General features: G+C 38.0%; 1 protein-coding gene across 5 annotated transcripts in view; it reads left to right on the top strand.

Moving 5' to 3' along the window:
• MYOCD (myocardin) overlaps positions 1-21,586 on the top strand; it is a 198,463-nt gene that overhangs the window by 27,119 nt on the left and 149,758 nt on the right. For 4 of the 5 annotated variants that reach the window (XM_039321984.1, XM_039321972.1, XM_039321973.1 and 1 more), the window contains one exon: positions 17,135-17,335. In XM_039321984.1, coding sequence (XP_039177918.1) covers positions 17,135-17,335 — 201 coding nt within the window. Of the gene's footprint in view, positions 1-17,134; positions 17,336-21,586 lie in introns of those variants that run through there. The other variant, XM_039321975.1, reaches the window with a different exon arrangement.

Genomic DNA, 21,586 nt, shown 5'->3' with positions numbered 1-21,586 from the left:
TACAGTGACGGCGAAGCAATGGCATGCATGTCAAGGGTGGCAAGCCACAATACTTTGGATGACACACCAGTATTTATTTATGCTTGACAACAACTATTCTTCATGTTCTCTCATGAGTTGTGGATGGCACAGAGGTTTCATGAGAATGGGGCGTGCTCTTGCATGGCCTCCAGATCCTCCAGAAACTGTGTGGCAGGGCCATACACTTGTGCAGCTTCGGCAGCCTCCAAAAATCATGTGAGAATGAGCCGTGCTTTTGCATGGTTTTGGGAGGTTGCTAAAGAGCTTTCTTCAAAGCTACTTCAAGAATGAGGACCTCGTGCAGCCCAGAGCTACAGGTGCCTGTCAGCAGAAAGAGAATATCGCTGGAAGATAAGTGAGGTACAGCAGATCCTGAGGAGTGCTGGACCTCGGGCAATTGCTTTGTTGTTCTGCAAGGCTCACACTTCTTTGGGAACAGCCTGAGGCAGACTTTTTAAGTAGCAGTGGTGCTAGAACTGAAGTCTCAAGGTCTCTACTTTGGACCCGGCCTTGACACTGCTTTCAAGATAGCCCAGTTGGAAGGTGAGATAGAGATAGAGAGAGAGAGATGGTAGCAGATTCAAGTTAGGCATTTCCAAATTTTTGTCTTGGTGAGTCCAATAGGCTCATCATCACTACACTAGCACTTTTGTCCTCCTTGCATTGATATATTATATCCAATATATACTGTATATAAAGTGCTTTACATATTTGATATTTGGCATTGTAACTATATCTGTTTTGTTGCTGGTCTTTTCAGAGCTTTCTTCAGCTTGGCTGGTACTACAGTAAAGAGGGATGGGCAACTGATGACTCTCATATCACTTTTTTACCCCTTGAGATTGCCTGTGCTTGTGTTTGTTAAAAACTGTGGCATAGTCACCTTACATTATGAGGCTGGGAAGAAATGAAAACTGTTTCGGTGAGGCCTAAAATAGACATCCAATACTACAATTTCAAGAGGAAAGAATACACCTCTCAAATTTCTCCAAAAAACAGTTCCTTAAAATTGTTAAGTGTAACAGCTGTTAACTCAAAGGTTGTTGACCCCCTACTGTAAAGCACTGGAAAAAAAGGCATCAGGATAATGATCACTCTGCAAACCATAGCTAATTTGATTATTCAGATCCCCACGCTATTTAATTCAACTTGCATAACTAATTTGTTGCTCCTTATGCAACTCCACTATTTCTAAAAAGATTGCTACAAACATAATTGAGGTCTTATTCTTATTAATTAAGGAGATTAGCATTTCAGACTGTCAGTGACAAGCCTTATCTGGTAGAGCTATTACTTTCTCATGTTTTAAGTGACTCATCTGATTCTGTCTCTTATCCAGTATAACACACACACGCACACACACACACACACACACTATCCTAAAGTTTTTTTTTTTTTTTAAAAAAAAATAAGCTGGGCATTATTTTCAACCAAGCCTTGTTAGAAAAATCTGCCTCAACCTTCAATCAAATGATTTTGAGAAATGAGCTTCTTGGGGGGAAAAAAACCCTCAGCCTCTTTGCTGGTTTAGATTTGGAAAGCAAAAATTTCTGCAAGATCAGCTGTAATTACTATTTCCAAAAGAACGACATATATATGTCTTTTTTGGTCAATTCTACTATATACTGGATCTAGCTTAATGATGATTTTTTTTTTTTTTTAAAAAAAACATTTTAAACATTTTTATTCCCTGCCTATTCTCAACATAGTTCTATCTAGGCAGTTCACAATGTCAATAAAAAATACAGAAGTGTAAAAAAAGTAGATATTATCACAGCTGCAATAAAAATATTTAGATTATTGAAACAGTTATTTAATAAAAACAGCAGTAGAATTATGCATTGAGGATTTTCCTAGAAAGAAAGATCTTCACTTGTTTCTAGAGAGTTGCTAATGAAAAATGGGGCAGGTATACTGGAAACTAGAGACAACTATTGAAACATATCTTTATTTGAGTTAACAATGGTTACCCAAAAGAAAGCCTTACTGATTTTAGTGAGCTTTTCCTCCCAGTAAGTTTTAATAACAAGATTTTCAAGTATACTTGGGGATATACATTCTGCTCTAGGAAATGAATATGTACTTTTAAATTTACTTATTCTTGGAGGTGAACACTACTGTGTCATTCTGTTCTTAGAATAAAGACTATGGTATGGGTTTGCCTGCATGAAAAAAATATCTAGCACCCAAAAGAAAGAGGAAAAAATATCAGTGTAACTGTCACTGTTTCAGATACATTGATTATCAATCTGATACAATAATTTTGTAATCCACTTAACATTTTTTTGACTACCAGAGGTTTTGTAGATTTTGTTCTTTAGTCATGATTTTTTAAAATGTCATTTTTCTTTATTAAGTTCTCACACCCAGTGCCATTTGAAATAGATAGATAGATAGATAGATAGATAGATAGATAGATAGATAGATAGATAGATAGATAGATAGATAGATAGATTTTTGTTGTTGTTAATTGCGAAGTCGTGTCCGACCCATCGCGACCCCATGGACAATGTTCCTCCAGGTCTTCCTGTCCTTTACCATGTTCTGGAGTCCATTTAAGTTCACATCTACTGCTTCAGTGACTCCATCCAGCCATCTCATTCTCTGTCGTCCCCTTCTTCTATTGCCCTCAATCTTTCCCAGCATTAGGCCCTTCTCCAGTGAGTCCTTCCTTCTCATTAGGTGGCCAAAGTATTTGAGTTTCAACTTCAGGATCTGGCCTTCTAAAGAGCAGTCGGGGTTGATCTCTTCTAGGACTGACCGGTTTGAACTCCTTGCAGTCCAAGGGACTCGCAGGAGTCTTCTCCAGCACCATAGTTCAAAGGCCTCAATTCTTTTGCGTTCAGCCTTTCTTATGGTCCAACTTTCACAGCCATACATTGCAACTGGGAAAACCATGGCCTGGACTATACGCACTTTTGTTGGCAGGGTGATGTCTCTGCTTTTTAGTATGCTGTCTAGATTTGCCATAGCTTTCCTCCCCAGGAGCAAGCGTCCTTTAATTTCTTGGCTGCAGTCCCCATCTGAGGTGATCTTGGAGCCCAGAAAAATAAAATCTGTCACTACCTCCATTTCTTCCCCATCTATTTGCCAGGAATTGAGAGGGCCGGATGCCATGATTTTGGTTTTCTTAATGTTGAGTTTCAAGCCAACTTTTGCACTCTCTTTCTTCACCCGCATCAAGAGGCTCTTTAGTTCCTCTTCACTTTCTGCCATTAGAGTGATATCATCTGCATATCTTAGGTTGTTGATATTTCTCCCGACAATCTTAATTCCAACTTTTGATTCATCTAGCCCTGCCTTTCTCATGATGTGCTCTGCATATAAGTTAAATAGGCAGGGCGACAGTATACAGCCTTGCCGGACTCCTTTTCCAATTTTGAACCAATCAGTGGTTCCGTGTGCGGTTCTCACTGTTGCTTCTTGACCCACATATAGGTTTCTAAAGAGACAAATGAGATGGTCTGGTACTCCCATCTCTTTAAGGACTTGCCACAATTTGTTGTGATCCACACAATCAAAGGCTTTTGCATAGTCAATGAAGCAGAAGTAGATGTTTTTCTGGAACTCCCTAGCTTTCTCCATGATCCAGCGTATGTTGGCAATTTGATCTCTAGTTCCTCTGCCTCTTCGAAATCCTGTCTGTACTTCTGGTAGTTCTCGATCCACATACTGCTGGAGTCTAGCTTGTAGGATTTTAAGCATAACTTTACTAGCATGTGAAATGAGTGCAATGGGGCGATAGTTTGAACATTCTTTGGCATTGCCTTTCTTTGGAATTGGAATGTAAACTGACCTTTTCCAATCCTGTGGCCACTGTGGAGTTTTCCAAATTTGCTGGCAAATTGAGTGTAGTACTTTTACTGCATCGTCTTTTAAGATTTTGAATAGCTCAGCTGGAATACTGTCACCTCCACTAGCTTTGTTGTTGCTCAGATTTTCTAAGGCCAATTTCACTTCACATTCTAGGATGTCTGGTTCGAGGTCAGTTACCATCTCATTGTGGTTATCTGGGAGGTTAAGCTCATTCTTGTATAGGTCTTCTGAGATAGATAACCTTTATTGTCATTTTTTTTACTGTGGGCACAATGGCACACACCAAAAATGAAATTTAGTTGCCCACTCTCAAAGTGAAACACATACATGACACATACCTAAAACATACTATATACAACATATGTATAGACCCACACCCCTACATATACGTAGCAAATAAATATTAAATACTGTCCATCTTGACTATATAATGGAAGGAGGAGGCTTGAAAGTTCACAAGGTTAATGCTGTATGGAATGAAACTATGGCTGAATCTGGATGTTCTGCTGCAGATACCACAAAGCCTCCTCCCAGAAGGTAACAAGGAAAACAGGTCGTGAAGAGGATGTGTAGTGTCCCAAATGGAACTACTGTGGGTATTCAAAGGCATGCACAGAGTTTTAGGTTCACTGACCTACAGAAGAATCGTAGCTCAATGGGACCTTATAATTGTGGAATGCAAATGCATAAAGATTGCAGGTATTCTGAGATTTTCATCTTCAACCCAGAAGATTAATTACCACTTGGAGTTGGAAGTACCACATTAGATGGATGACATAGATTATATTACTCTTGTTCTTGAGAATTTTAAGTCCTCATAGCCGCAAGCTCTGTTCACGGTATCAGCTTGCACACAATTGTTCTAACAGTAGTATCTAGCATTCATTAAAAGTCATTTGTTACTAGAAATAGCAGCAAAGTGGCCCTAATTGCTAATAGTGGGAAAGGAGAAAAATCTCTGTCATTTTGAATGTTTCATTTTTGTATCCATATTTGGAGATTTGCATTTAATCTCAATTGTGAACATTTGCTATAAGACAAAAAGTACTTGCAGTTTAGAAAAAAGTAAAAGATATTTGCTTAAATAGTGTGACCAGAAAGAGAAAATCAATTCCGCATTCACAAATTTGTCTAGTTTAAGAAGTACAGTATCAGACAGAGAAGAACTGCAAGTTTATATTAAGAGAAGAAGGGATTATTGTAGGATGGGTTCTTTTTCTAAGGAGCCCTATGTCTTCTTTTCTGCTAATGCCCTTTATCTGAAGATCTTTCAGCTACCAGCTTAGCCTCCTCCAAGATGGTCCCATGTGCATGCTTACTTGACTTTGTGCTGTTCTTCATTGTATGTTTTCTGTACGTGGATTAGTGCAAGATTAGTGGAGTGTAAATCCTTAATCCCCTGGCCTCTGCAATATATTGTTTTCAATTTCCCGCAGGGCAGCACTGTTCCATCATGTAATTGTAAAGTATTTATCTGGGCCAGATTTTTTTTTGTAAAAAAAAAAGAAAAGGAAATTGATATAATTTTAAATTTGGCATCTTCACGCTGCCTTTGTTTAAACAGTATATAATTCAGTGAATTTTAATGGTCTCTCTCTCTCTCTCTCTCTCTCTGTGTGTGTGTGTGTGTGTGTTTCTATATGCCATTAATGGTATTTTTTTAAAAAGAATATTCAATATTTCTAAGTAGATTTTTGGAATGCCAACTGGCAACAATAGGAAAGGGGGATCAACCAAGGGGTGCTTTCAGGGTTATTGTTGTTTTTTAAGTTGGCTTTGCTGTGGTTTTTTTTTTCCTGAACTCTTCACTATAACAAGCTATATAAGAACCTTTTCCTCGATTAGCAACTTCAATGGCAATTTGCTTTCTGGCTGTCACTACCAGTGCACATTTTGGGAAAGGGTTTGCATTTCACTTGATTCAAAATGCTGTCATTAATATTAATGTTATAGTTAGTGTTACAAATTGTTAAATTATGACCTTAGCAAATTTTAAAAATTTTGTTTGACTCTTTTCATAAAGACCATGCTGCTGGAGCCATAGAATTTTATGACATCAAAGCATGGTGCAGAATTTCTTACTTCTTCAAAGAACAAAGGTTGTAAACTCTGTAAAAAGAAAGAGATGGAGAAATGTAAATGATTCTTCACTGTTACCTTGCATTATCAGATAATAGGTCCTTTTGCTATATGATAAACCATTGTCACTGTTTCAAAAACAGTTCAGACCTATTTGCTTAACCCAGTAGTGGCGAACCTATGGCACGCTTGCCAGAGGCGGCACTCAGAGCCCTCTCTGTGGGCATGTGCGCCATGCCCTGGAGATGGCAACCATCCTCTTCAACCAGCCGCCCACTAACTTGCCGAGGTCCCACGTAGCTGGATGCATCCCAGCACCCATGCGGTTGCTGGCCTTTGTGTGTGGGGGCTGATGGTGTCAGGTAGCAGCCGCCCTGGCCCCTGCCTCGCCTTGCCCTGTGACATGGCACCCCCACCCTGCCTCGCCTCACACTGCAGAACCAGCTTCCTGCCCACTGTCCCACTTGCCAGATACCCCTGAATCTCCCCCAAACCTGCCCAGCCCCCACAGGCGTCCCTCCCCAGGAGCAACATTGAGCTGGCCATGCCCAACCTGGCCACGCCCACCTGTCTGCCATGACCACTGTCGCCATGCCCACCCGGCACCCAGCAATACATAAGTGGGTTTTGGGTTAAAGTTTGGGCACTCGGTCTCTAAAAGGTTCGTCATCACTGGCCTAACTTAATCAAACGTAGAAAATAGCAATTTTTCTTTTTTTAAACAATTGAACATTATTTCTTTAGTGCTACAATGTTCAATTGTTAGTGCTTGAAGAGGGTTTAAATAGTATGCAATTCTGTTTGGCTAAAGACAATCTACTAAGGAATTTCCTTAGCTGAGTTTGCAGCAGCTAGAATTCATGGGGCCAGAAGAGCAGCAGGGACTCGTCGCAGGTATCTCAAGGGCCATTTGTTTACCTCTGAAAGTTATAGGATTTTTATTTATTTTTTTTACAAAAAACTGTCTCTAAAGAGGAATTAGCTAATCCCCATTCAGGTCATGTCAAAGCTGAAGCGTTTTCCTTGGTCCTTGTTTAAAGTCCCATACAACTCTTCCATCTTTCCTGCAAAAGGCTAATGCAGCTATTATATGATCACCTCAACTCTCACTAACATTAACAGGATAATAATAATCTTCTTTATAGACTACTATAGACCAGAAACATTCTTTATACTTTTATTCTTTGTTTCAGAAAAATGTAATTGTCATCTTCACATACTTTTGAAAATGATCAGATCAAGATTTCTTAAATTCTTCTTATTTGGGCTGTTCATGCCTTCTTTTTAGAAATGAATGGAAGAAACCTGTCCCATTATATGAAAATCTAAGGTTGATAAAGAGATTAAAGCAGAGCCACCATACTAGGCAAGTGACTTGAATATAATCTTGGAGCAAATCTATAGAGAAACATAATTCTAAGTCAAAACCAAATACTTTGTATACCAAGCCAATATATGGGGAATTGCTCCATAAAGTCATGTTCTAAAAGAAAAGTCGTGGAGGTATGGTTCTAAGCTACATAGCTATAGACTTTTTTTCTATAAACACTCTAACACAAATATTTGGTGATCATTTTAGTGATGGAACAATTGAGTGTCAAACTAGTGTTGTAGGCCAGAGGAGTCATCTTTGATAAAAGAAAGGAGGGATCCAAGTAGACTGATTGGAGTCTAGCAAAAAGCTTTTTAGACTCTTTGTTGTTTGCAAAAAGATCACCCTGTGTTGCTTGTTCTTTGAAAAAATGAGTAGGCCTCCTGTCTAGGACAGAAGAAGATTCTTCAGCTCTATGAAAAAACAGCCTGCAACCATCATATGGGAACATCATTAAAGTTATCAAATTGCTTTATCAAAGCTGCCCTAGAGAATTTAATTTTCCACACTCAGTTATTATCTAGTAAGAAAAGAGAATAATCATAATTACAGGCAGCCCTAACAGTATTTTAAATTACACTACAGCCTATTATTTTAAATAGTAAAAATACTTTAAGTTGAAAATATTGAGTTTTCAGCCTTTAAGCACATGCATATTATAATAACTGAACTGACTGGCCATTTTCTAGAACTATTGTCAATGAAGAATATACTTCTGGCCTGACTGCATTTCAATCCCTTGGACAATCCAGAAAAACAATTACTGTCTATTTCACTATAAACATCAGCTAAAAAAGAATAAATACTTATGTGTTTTATCAGCAACATTCTTTTGAGTAGAATCCTAGGAACACAAACATGCTACAATAAACATGCAGAGAATGTGATAAGTTTCATCCATGTAGTGTTCTCTCCACCCCGCCCCCCCTTCTCTCTCATCTCCTGGTTTTTCTCTGCCAACTTTTATGGTTTTATGACAAGCTGTCATAATTCTATTGCAACTTTCTGTACAACTTAGTAAACAATTTACTTGTACTTGAATTTCAGCAAGGATGAACATGGAGACATATAAGTCAAGTGAATGAATGAAACATCTCTATGTTTCCACCCAACAGAAGGAGCTGGAGCAAGTAGTGTTGAAAAAACTAAACATGATCTAAATTGCCTAAGCTTTATAACTCCAATGAGACATAGTTAAATGCAATCAATTATACAACTTAATTTTGGCATGGGTGTAAATAATAATTGATGCGTAAATAGGGATATAGGACTATATATTTATATTAAGTCATTCAATTGAAATAGGAGTATATTTAACTTGACTGTAATGGGGACAATTCTGTAAGAAGGTAATCTGTGCCTGTACCAGCATATTAGCTGTATGCTAATTATTACTGGTTAATTTCAGATTATCCTTTCCTCCTCCTTTTCATAGTTTTTGGGTTTTTTTGATAGGGTACCAATACTGGACAGTTCTTTCAATAGAGATTGAATTCAAATGTTTATATCCAAGCAATTTACATAGACAGCAATTTACATAGAGGAGTGCCCTCTATAAAATAGCTGCTTCCTGATTTCAGGACAGAACCAAAGGAAAAAAGGAAATATAGCAACTTCTTCTATCAACACTTTCCTCTGTACTTGATACCCTTGGTGAAAGGCAAGTGAGAAAATTGAGGGGGAGATTTATGTATCTTCTTTCTCTTTTTATTACTTTTTCAATAGCAGTGTTGAATTCAAAACTGGTGTTGTTTAATTTATGTCATGAACAAATGACTCATTGGTTTAGAAATAGGAAAAATAAATAAATAAACGCTAGATTGAAAGAAGGTAGCCCAAGAGAAAATTTGTTTTCCCACATGTGCAATCTCTCACAAGAGTCTCAGAAATAGCAGCAGTGCACAAGTGTTCAGCAAGCAGGGCACAAGTTTTCAACCTCAAGGAATAGTGTGTCTGGCAATGTATCCTTTTTTTTTTTGCCTAAAATCTGAAATATTTCAGGTTGTTTTACAAGCATCTGGACAATTTTGAAAGCTGTGCTAGTTGTAAATATTCCTACTCAGCTTCTGGAGGAAGTGAATATTTAGACTTTAAATCTGCAAAGGAAATATAATGTGTTCTTCAACCATCAGATTTTTTACCAGAATGGCCTGACCAACCATACTTTCTAAAGAAAAATGAGCCTGCAATGCATATTTTCAGCTTGCAGTTAAAGGCATATTTTAAATATGTATATTCATCGGTGGTGCTTACCATTCCTAAATAGCTCAAGAAGTTTCCATTTGGGAATGAACAAAGGCAGAAAGTTTCAATGCACAGAAGCAAAAATTTGAAGAATCACTGTTAGTAAAAATCTGCTTCCATCTGACCTGTCCCAGAGACTTGTCACTTATTACTTTTTTCCATCTGCATGGTTCTATAGTCACAAAAAAAAAACAGCACAGAAAAGCAAAGCAAAAAAGTAACTAAATATGGATCATTTCTTTGAATAAAGCCCTGAGAGATCAACAACTTCATAATAAATCACTAAAATCTAGTACAGTGTATAGATTTGAGTTCTTAAATTTTTAAATTATGTAGTCCCGCATAATGCATCATTTAGTTTTTACACATCAGAATAATTCATATTTAGTCATAACATTATTTAATGTTTTTATGCCACTTCCTATTCTATTTCTTCTTGAATATGTTTGCAGTGGAATTACTGAAATCTAAAAATACAAGTGCACTTCCCCCCCCCCCCAAAAAAGATGGAGTACTGAAGGAAATTTTTCAGAATCCAAGTGATTAAACGTTCAAACAAAAAAAGTTGGATGAAGGAAGAAGCCTTCAGTGGACATTTTGTACTGTAAGATATAGGATGAAAAATTTAAGGAACAGAGTGTAGGCACCGTTGGCTTCTACCTGAATAATCAGAGAATGGCAATGTTCTTTTTTTTTTTTTTAAATTTTTATTCATAATACAATTAAAACAACAATGGACAAACATGACATTCCAGAATGAATTTTCCAATCAGTTCCTATCATAGTACAAAAATTTTATACATTGTTCTTAACCTCTATATAAACCTCATCTTTTATACAATACAATTATATATACAATTATATGTACAGTTATGTATATCTTTTAATTCTACCATTAGTTTGAAGTCCGAGCAGTTCTTAATTCATACCAGTGGTAAAATTTGCCCCAGATTTCGAAGTATTCGTGTTCCGTTTTGTCTTTCATAATCATTGTAAGCCTGTCCATCTCAGCACATATTAGAATTTTATGCAGGATCTCTTCTTCCATTGGGGTTCCCTTGTTCCTCCAATTTTGAGCAAAAACCAGCCTGGAGGCCGTTAAAATGTGTAGCATTAAATAAAGTATGCCTTTGTCATGTTTTTGCGTAGTTAAACCTAATAGAAAGAGTTCTGGTTTTGGTTCTACCGCTTGCTCTAATATTTCTTCCAACCATATTTTAATCCTGTTCCAAAAATCACAAGCTCGCGTGCATTCCCACCACATATGATAGTAAGTTCCACTTTTCAAATTACATAGAATGGCAATGTTCTTAAATACAGAGCAGAACTTCCTAGAGCAGGGGTGTGAAACTGCTGGCCTGCGGACCGGTTTTATCATACTGAAGCTGCGCCCACCCCATTGCTGGCAATGCAAAAAGAGTCACGATACGTTGCAACACGTCACGTGACGTGGCAAGTTTGACACCCATGTCCTAGAGTGAGCATAGTGATCATCAGAACTATTCAGATTCTTTATAATAAACAATAACAAAAAAGGAAGTAATAGCATCACCAGTGCACAACAGGGGTGCTAAAGCCCCACATCCCTTGTAAACTAGCTTGTATATTAACAAAAGATGGTTACAGGTAGTTCTTGTTTAGCAGCTGCAATTGGGACCAGCAATCCTGTTGTTAAGGGAAGCAATCACCAAGTAAAAAATCATTTGACTGTGGTTAGAATTTCACTTTACACGTCAGAAGGATATGACCTTAAACAGCCTACATGGATGGGCCTATATGGCAGGGAAGATTTTTGGACCGTGACCCAAGAGGAAGCTGAGCAAAAGGGCAAATCTTACAGCCCTTTCCCCCCAGTGCCCTGCCTGTCAGAATGCTCACTTCAGCACTGGAATAATTAGCAAGAAGGGAATTAATTTTTATTTACATTGGAGAGGAAGGGATTTCAAGAGAGTAAGCGAACACACAATAGGGAATACACATTAAAGGGAATATAGTGGTGCCAGTTGTTTGCCTAGCATGCTGGAGGTTTCAAGCCACCAGATGCTAAGGATGCAAACAAAAGCTTTTAGTGTAAAACTGATTTGGATCTTGTCAATTTCAGGCAGCAGCTGCAATTTTGCTGAAAATGTCTAGTCAACTAATTAAAGTTGCAGCTGAGCTTGTTAACTTGCCCTTAGTACTTTTAGGGACAGACTAGGAAGAAAAGCAGCAGATCAGGAAGAGAGAGTTTATTTAGACAATTTCTACACTTGGGGGGGGGGAGAGAAAAGGAAAAAAAATGGGTCAGACACAGGACAGTGCATACTAACTGAGTGTAATGGCAAACATGACACACACAGAGAGATGATTTGAAGGTCATAAATGTGGCCATTGGTTGTAAAGTTACTTTTTCATCACTCTTATAACTGTGAACAGTTGCTGTCTGAGACAGTCACTAAACAAGGACTCCCTGTATTAAGCACATGGGAATAATAATTTTAACTCTTTAATTGATTTAAATTGCATTTAACTTTGTGTATTTAATATAAAACTGAAAATTGATGTAATTTCAATTCAGTGTGATCCAGAAAAGCTGGATACCCCAGTATATAGCTATAATATGTAATTTCTTTAGCCCTGGACTGTTTCTCTTTCATTCCTGAATTTTTGAAGTAAAAAAACCCAACAATATTTTTCACGTATGATTTATTGCTAGGAAGTTTTGAGTTAAAACTTACAGTTAAATATAATTTAAATCAATTAAACAGAGTTAAAATTATTATTCCCATAATTTTATGCTTAATACAGGTAGTCCTTGTTTAGTGACTGTCTCAGGCAGCAACTGTGTTTTCATGTAATTGAAATTTTATGTGTCAGGTGTCTCCTCCCAGGCTTTTTAGAAGCAGTAGGGCAGGGATATGGTTGAGCCTGAAAATGCTTTCACCGCTATTCCTGCACACAATGAGCTGGTGATTTTATAATAACTCACCTCCAAATCCAATAATCTGAGAAAAGATGGAGAAATTAAATACTCTGAAGCTGAGGCAGGTTTATTTCTTAAAACAAAGAATCAAATGTAATGTAATCAAACTCTATAAAAAATCTGATACTGCAAGAGAGAATTTATCCCAGACAAAAGTTAATATAAACTTCAAACAGTTTATGCAGAGTTGATTCAGGAATCAGGCCTGAATTCAAATTTCACTTGTTTAAATGGGAACTCATTGGGTGGTCTAAATTGGGTAATACATGTTGCAATATGTAATTGATATTAACTTGAAAGCAATTTATCTTCCTGATCACAATCTTATACTTTAGATAGATGATATAGATATATAGATATAGATAGATAAACATACACATATACATTAAGACATTATAGGATAATGACTAATATTGGTGGTGTTTCGCTATGGTATATCCTACTTTTTAGGATAGGGGTCTACTAGTTGTCAGTTTGGATGTGGGATTTTTTGGAACACTTTAAAGGCTTACAGCTCTCCACCTGCTCTGTCCTCTCAAATTGTTGATTATATCAAATAGTTAATTCAAAATAACCCAAATTTTTCTGATTTCTTTTTCATTACTTTAGCCAATGTCTGTATGAATATCTGTAGCAGTTTCTGTATGAAATCTTTATACAGAGGTTTAGTTCCTCATTCTCTCTCTCTCTCTCTCAAAAAGAACAAGGAGGGAGGGAGTTCCTTGGCTGTCAAGGGCCAGAATTGTTTTCAGTTAGTTAACGGCAACATCTTTTTAATCTTTCTTTTGTTATTTTTTTCCTTGCTTAAAAAAATGGACAAAAAAAGAAGGGAAGCTGAAAGATTTCTTAAATCAGCATTTGCTCTATAAAATGTCATGTGAAACCGCCACAAGATTCTCACCATGGGGTGAGATATCATCAGTACGCTGATGATGGTGGATTATATATCTAAGGCCCTGGCTTATCCCAGTGTCTGGAGGCTGTGAGGATCTGGCAAGACAGCAAGGAGTGGCTTGGGATTTTGGGGACTTCTAATTCTAGAACTATGCCATCTTTGGTGCTGGAAGTGACTGCCCAGCTCCAGACAGACCCAGTGCACAATCTGGGGGTCCTCCTTTACTCTTGATTATAATTCCATTTTTATTGCCTTTCGAAATTATTTTTGTTTTATGATTTCATAGCTTTTAATGTTGTAAGCCACCCAGAATTGTCTCGAGGCAAGATGGGTAGCAAATAAATTTAATAAATAAAATAAAAATGGAGAGAAAAAACCCCCAGGTAGATGGAAGAAAGGGATAGGATAGGCTACTCTGGGTGAGGATAGCAAACAAGAAAATAACTTATTGCAGGATTCCCCTCTTCGGTGTTTAAAGCTTTCCTTTGTAACTTAAATTTGCATCATAACTGCTTCGTATCTAAAGCCATCTTGGCTTTTATTTCAAATATCTGCAAGATGATTATATATTTCCATGTCATGGTAGGATTTATTTATTTTTACGACACCGCTTAGGGTATTCTGCCAATACTCTGACGGTATTGCCTTTCTTGCGGCAACACTGTCATTTTGAACTCTTACTGAAAAAAAAACCCCTTTCTTTTCTTGCAGTATTTCAAACATTTATAGCCTCTCTGTACGTCTTGGTATTAAGCAGGATCAGAAACCCTGGAAGAGAGTTGTCTGCCACTTTGACTCAATAGATTTCATCTTGCTTGCGAGAGCCCATGTAAAGCTACCACTGTAATAAGACTTTATGGGGCTTAATATTTATAGGCCGAGAAGAGACAGGACGCGTCCTGTTCTGTGTATAGTCTTGCAATTTATATGCTGGCAGCAGGGTACGATGGGAGATGCTTTTGGAGGCTAGCAAGTATGCTTAAGCTTTGTAAATATGTTGAGTTCAAGCTGAAGTGAGGGAACAGGGTGGAATGTTTTCAGGCCAAATCTGACATGGGGAGAGAAGGTGGGTGGGTGGGGGACAAAAACCCAATAAGCTCATGCTACTAGAGTGTGCTATGAGAGCAGGCTTCTCTGAGGGCACATCCTGACCTTCAGACATTCACTGAAGGACCCTGTGCTGCAGTTAGTGAAAATGAAAATGTAACACATGGTCAAAATCTCGGAATGATCTTATTTTCCTAATATAAAAGGCCTTCATGAGGAGCACCGATGCTGGTGGTCTCCAAGCTTCGACAGTAACTTGCTGGCTCGAGTTTGCTATTTTTCACAAACATAAATAATCATAATCCATATAAAACTGTCATATCAGTTCGGCAGAGACGTCACCAAAGCCCTGGCCTAATTCATCAAAGATTTAATGTTCAGCCACAGAAACATTATTTCTTTAGATGGGGTGGGTGGTGGGGACGCAGAGGCAGTTTCCTGGATTGTCCTGTCATCACCGACTTTCTCTTGGAAAGATACATCACACCAAGAGCTCCAAACTGCTTGGAAAGAAGAATATTTAAAAAGCCAAGAATAAACAGTTATTGCTTGTTCTTTGCTGCTTATTAATTATGGAAAGAGAGAGAGAGGATTTTGTTTGTTGTGTACGCAGCTGTAGATGGATTTCCATTCTTTTGGATACACAACATACCAAAGTTAAAGTCATGGAAACCTAAATCAGGAAATTTGCAATAATATGCATAAGTTGCCTTGGGGAGAATTATTAAAAGAGTACTGCTATACAGAATTAAAAACTCTTATCCACTTTGACAAAAAAAGGAACAAAGCATTCCTTTACTTTACTTGAACATGTATCGGTATACAGTCCCCAACATGGGTACTATAAATACACTCTATACATAGGTGCACTTCAATATGACTCTATACATCCTGAAACCTTTTTTTTTTTTTTTGCACAACCTAAACTGGATAAGAATTATGGCATTGCTAACTGAAGCATTTTGTGCTTCTTTAATGTGTTTGAGAAACAAAAGAGTGATTTCAAGTATGGTTTCCAGTAATCAGGAGGTTTGTACTCATTGTGGGAATCTTTGCAAATCCAAGAAAATGAAGGTGAGTATAAAGGCAGGAATACGTACCTTTTTATATGAAGTATGCAGTGTATTTATTCAGGTATCTGTATACAAACCTCTCTTCATATAGAACTAAAGTACTCAGTTACATTGGTTCTATATCATACGTTGGCCCTATGTGTCTGAAAATTCTCTCATTATTATAATTTTGTCCCTTTACGTGGATCATGATGGATATGATTGAAACAGGGTGTTTTTTTCCCCTATTGGTCATTGGTGAACAATCTTTCTGCTTTTGGGTATGAACATAACAAAATAGAGAAGTTGATCTAGGAATCTAATAATCACTGATATATTTTTTAAAAAAAATTGGACAGGCTTTACATGAATGTAAAAGTTATACTTTAATAATAGCAAATACACATAAAAAGTCTTTTCACTGTGTTTTGTCTAAGCTGAAACCTAGGTTTGGAGTAGAGTTTTCTTAGTGATTGCCCTAACATTGTAGAATATTTTGTTTTCTTTGTCTGGAAATACATTCTAAAATACTCTCCTTGTCAAATATACACAAATTCTTATCAGAAAAGTTATTTCTGGTTGGTGAACTTTTTCTGTTCAAGGTAGCTGTTTCCTGAGAAGTGTTTTTAATACTATTATATCTATGATTTCTATTTATAATTTATTGTATATTATTTTTTATTTTTATTTTTCTATTGTAATTCTAGTATGTTACAGATAGCAAGACATTCTGAGTGATTGTAATATTATATCCCTAAAAGCTCCAATTTGGAATTGATGAACCAGAATTTTGTATCTGTCCATGTAATGGACTAAGAAGGATATTCTGCTGGCCTAGATCTCAACTCCATGCAAGAATTTTGGTAGGGTTTATGGGAAGAATAGGTAGAATAATGAAGAACAAAGCCTTGGATCATACTTCTTTTACTCAACTACCTATTATAGGCCTATTATTATTGCTACTTCTAGTATATCCAATAAAATGTAACAAAGAAGCCAGGGATAAATTGAGATGACTATCAGTTGCGAATCTTTAGTTACCGTAACATTTGATTACTAGGAAGCTTTTTTTTTTACACCAAAACCAAGACTGTGTGTTCTATAATTCCCAAAGATAAGAAGAAGCAGGAGCCAAAACTATTTACTGTCCTGGCTGAACCAAATTAAGATGCAAGTGAAGTTTTTGCCATGGGTAACTCCCATGTTTCAAGACAGCAGAAGAAGCAGTACTTCCTTCTATCTATCTATCTATCTATCTATCTATCTATCTATCTATCTATCTATCTATCTATCTATCTATCTATCTATCTATCTATCTATCTATCAGAATAGACCTGGAAGGGACCTTGGAGGCCTTCTAGTCCAACCCCCTGCTCAAGCAGGAGACCCTATGCCATTTCAGACAAGTGACTGTCCAGTCTCTTCTTAAAAAACTCCAGTGATAAAGCACCCACAATTTATGAAGGTAAGCATTCCGCTGGTTAATTGTTCTTATGATCAGGAAATCTCTCCTTCATTCCAGATTGCTTCTCTCCTTGATTAGTTTCTTACTATACCCGTACCATTATTTCCCTACCATAATTTTTCTTACATTCTTTTCCTTCTCCAGTGCCATATCTTGTAATTTATTACTTTTCTGCTTACAGCTCTTTGCTGGCTCTTGGGAAGCATTGAACTTTCAAAGCAGAGGAACAGACATTTGGTGATGAATTCTGTGATGAAGCAGGAGCTGCCAGCCCAGGAAAATTTGGTTGGAGGAAGTGCAGGATTGTTTCACAAAGACAGTGGTTTCAGTAAAGTAAGAGACTCTTCTATCCAGGTCCCTACATTTGCTGAGAGGAAGAATGGTGAGTTCTTTTCCTAAAACTCTAGAGAAAAAGAGCAAAGTTAACCATAACTATGGCAGCCAATTCTTTACATACAAATATGGGGAAGTATCCTGTCACTTTAGAAATGTTATTATTGAAGTTCTTTGTTCATAAAAATAGCATGGCAAGGTTCTGGCAAGAGGATTGGAATAGTGAAGAAAAAGAAACATTGGATAATGTTGACTTGCCTCATGATGATGGTATCCTTCTGTGTCGTCTCGGGGAGGTGGGGGTGGGCGGCAACGTATTGCGGTGGTTCTCCTCCTACCTCTCTGACAGGTCGCAGTCAGTGTTGGCGGGCGGACAGAGATCGACCCCTAGGCGCCTCGATTATGGGGTGCCTCAGGGCTCGGTCCTGTCCCCCCTCCTTTTTAACATCTACATGAAACCGCTGGGTGAGATCATTCGGCGACACGGGGTGAGGTATCATCAGTATGCGGATGATACCCAATTGTATATCTCCACCCTGTGTCCTTTCAGTGAAGCAGTCAACGTGATGTGCCAGTGCCTGGAAGATGTGAGGGTCTGGATGGGGGTGAACAGGCTTAGACTCAACCCTGACAAGACCGAGTGGCTCTGGGTCTTGCCCCCCAAGGGTCATCCTGATGGTCCATCATTGGTCCTGGGGGGGTAAACTTACCTCCCTCAGTGCAGGCACGCAACTCGGGTGTCCTCTTGGACTCACAAACAAATTTGGAACAACATCTATCAGCTGTGACCAGGGGGACCTTTGGTCAGATTCGCCTGGTGCACCAGTTGTGGCCTTATTTGGACCGGGAGGCTCTACTCACGGTTACTCATGCCCTTGTCACCTCAAGACTGGATTACTGTAATGCACTCTACATGGGGTTACCCTTGAAGAGCGTTCAGAGGCTGCAGTTGGTTCAGAATGCAGCCGCGAGAGCAATTGTGGGTGCACCAAGGCACACCCATGTGTCACCTATCCTCCGTGAACTGCACTGGCTTCCTGTGGGTCTCCGAACGCAATTCAAGGTGTTGGTTATCACCTTTAAAGCCCTTCATGGATTAGGACCAGGTGACTTACAGGACCGCATACTGCCGCATAGTTCCCAGAGACCAGTGAGGTCCCACAGATTGGGCCTCCTTCAGGTCTCGTCGGCCAGACAATGTCGGCTGGTGGGCCCTCGGGGAAGGGCCTTTTCTGTGGTGGCTCTGACGTGGTGGAATCAACTTCCCCCCGAGATTCGAACTACTCCCACCTTGCCGGCCTTCAAAAAAGCCATTAAAACTTTCCTGTTCTGGCAGGCCTGGGGTTGATGTCCCGGGAGGGGGGGCGGGACACGATTGGGACATGTATGAATGCACTCATTTTTATTGTATATTTATTGTTTTAATTTTGTACGCCGCCCTGAGTCCCTAGGGATTGGGCGGAATATAAATGTTATTAATAAATAAATAAATAATGATTTACTTATTTTTCTATTTATATTCATCTTTTTCATGGATCACTCTGCAGTGATTACTAACTTTATTCCTATCCTTAGAGGTTTACTGTACCATTTCCATAAGCCTCAAGGAGCGCAGTTAATGCTGCTCACTTTGGAGATTGTTTTCCCTGACACCCCATATCTTATCCTCTTAATAAATGATCTGCCCAAATTAAATTGGCAAAGAGGAATCTGTTTCAGCTAAGTCTCCTGGACTTCTCAGTATTCAATACTTTCAATACATGGTGTCATATAATATGCTTCACAGTGCTAGATCTTCAGTGGTGTCATATTAACCATTTAGATGGATCCAGTGATCGTAGGGTGGGAGGCTTTAGAATGTGGTTTGGTGCATTGATTATTTGACCCCTTGGCCATTATGCTGTGAGATGCTATTCTTTTTGCATTCTATAGCAAACCATTGGCTGATGTTATCTGGAAACTACATCAGAGGACTCTGTATTCTGTCTCATTTTAAATGAAATCCTAGGGAACGATAGAAAACTTGAAGCTGATGTTTGATTAGGGGAGTGGATGCAGGAAAATAAGCTGAGCTGTAACACAGATAAGGTTGAAATATTATTAGAATGGGGCATTAGCCAACCCAGAGTTAGAAGTAAATGAGGATTGAATTCCTCATTAAAATTCAAGTTTGTAGCTTGTGGCTGCTCCTTGCACTGTTCCTAGGTGATCAGGTGCTGGAGATGGCTTGAGGCACTTTTTACAAGCATACAGTTTCTGTTCCTGGAGAAGATAGCCCTTCTGGCCACAGTAAGATGTACATTAGTCATTTTTAGACTGGATTACTGTTTACACGGGGCTGCTCATACAGAGAATAAGCATAAATGTAGATAAATGTGTCAGCATCCTACTGCCAAGCTGCAAAGATATACATCTGTTTCTGATATGTTTGCATTTTGTACTTATTTGTTTCTAGGCTCAGTATCATGATGCTGGCTTTTAATCTAAGTGGCCTAAGATCTCTACAAGGGCCAGTCGCTCTAGTATATTTTTCTTAATTTGTTTCTGTTCAGAACTGAAGGATTCATTCCCAGACTGGCTGAAGAGAGACAACTGGTCATGGAATGGAAATGTTCAACAGTGCTCTTCGTTTTGATTCCTGTCTTTTGGAAGTTGTATTGAGGGGAACCCAGTTGGTCCAATTATTCTCCTACTCTTTGTTGTTTAGTAAAAGTTTGGTCTTTAGTAGCAGATATTTGATGATTTCTTTTTCTTTTTGGTCATCTTTTTATTGGTTTTGTTTTATTTTTCTAGTTTCTTATTGTGGCAACTGTCTTTTTGCCATTCTTTTCTGATTATTTTAATTTGTTGGCTTAAATATCCTTAATTGGTTTGGATTATTAGCAAGTGTGGTAGAGCATATTGATTGAGAGCCAGTTTCATGTAATGGCTAAGGTGATATACTAGAAGCCTTCTTCCTTATGATATGAAAACCAGCTGAATGACTTTGGGCTAATTGCTCTCTCTTAACCAAAACTACTTCACAGTGTTGTTCTAGGGAAAAACAAAAGCTGGGAGCATTAGTGCCAGAATGGAGTAGCCACTAGGATAAAGTTTATACATCACCAACATAATTCCCAATCTAGAGTTTTTCAGATTAATCTACCTAGCACAGTTTTAGTGAGGAAAAAAGAGTCTTCTGAATTACTTGGGGAAAAGAAATGATAAATATTTATGTGAGACCAATGCCTCCAACTACTGATGTTCTGAGCCATTTGAATGAAAGATGAGGAACTATAAATGTTCATCTGGTTTGAGTTTAGTGAAATGTGCAGAAAAGGTCACATGTTTTCAAGGACCTTATGCCTAAATACTAGATTGTAGCACAATTTATTATACAAATGAAGCTTTTTATTGCTCAGCTTTGTTGAGTTGCCAGTTGGGATAAAGAACATAATGTACCTTTTGGTCCCTATCAGAGGAATTAAGAAAGCATTTAGTTCTGTTTAAACTATGAAGTATTGAGGAAACTTGTAATTAAATCCAGAGAGCATGTATTGACTTGCTGATACCTTTGTATTTTAAGGTAATCAATTTAAAAATGGCAACACAGTTGTCCAACCTACCAGTAATCTATAATTATCATAGAGTTCTAGGGGCATGATCTTATTGGGATCCCACAGGGCTGATTTCCTAGGTTAGCACCTTCTATTGCATGCATATGTCCCAGTGTAAATCTTCCTTGTGGTTAGTATGCGTCTTATTATTGTGCAGTCAGATTGTGATTTTTATCATTGTGTTCCAAGATAATTTTAGCCTTATGTTCCATATAGCCAGATATTAGATGTATATACAGGAAGATACTTTGTATTAACTTTGAAGAGCTGATCAAATAAATATTCCAAACAGTGTATTGAATTCAGGTGACAACTAATCTCTGATATGATACTGCACCATAGCCTTGAACTTTGCAGTTGGGTCTTTAATGCCACTTAAATCAGAATGTAAGAACTGAAGAAATTCCAGGAATGTGGTGATATAAACTGTATTTTTAGAGCTGTGAATGACTTGTGAGAGCGAATCAGCACCGTGACTAAAGATAGCACAAGTCAGTTTTTCCATGATTTATCACAAGAACTTTCACCCTAAGTAAAAGTCATTTAATGTTGCGATAGTAGCACACATAGGCTGGCAAGATTTCAAATCAAGTACTTCATGGCATTTTTTTTTTTTGCACAAGACAACATTTTCACAATATTTGAGAATTCCAATTTTCATTTAACCTGCATGGAAGCACAACAAAGCATAACGTAAACAATAT

This window comes from Crotalus tigris, unplaced genomic scaffold (genome assembly GCF_016545835.1).
Source record: "Crotalus tigris isolate CLP2741 ecotype Arizona unplaced genomic scaffold, ASM1654583v1 scf7180000023830.6690815, whole genome shotgun sequence".
NCBI lineage: Eukaryota > Metazoa > Chordata > Lepidosauria > Squamata > Viperidae > Crotalus > Crotalus tigris.
Note: the sequence above shows the minus strand (reverse complement) of the source record. Positions and strands in the feature narration are given on the sequence as shown.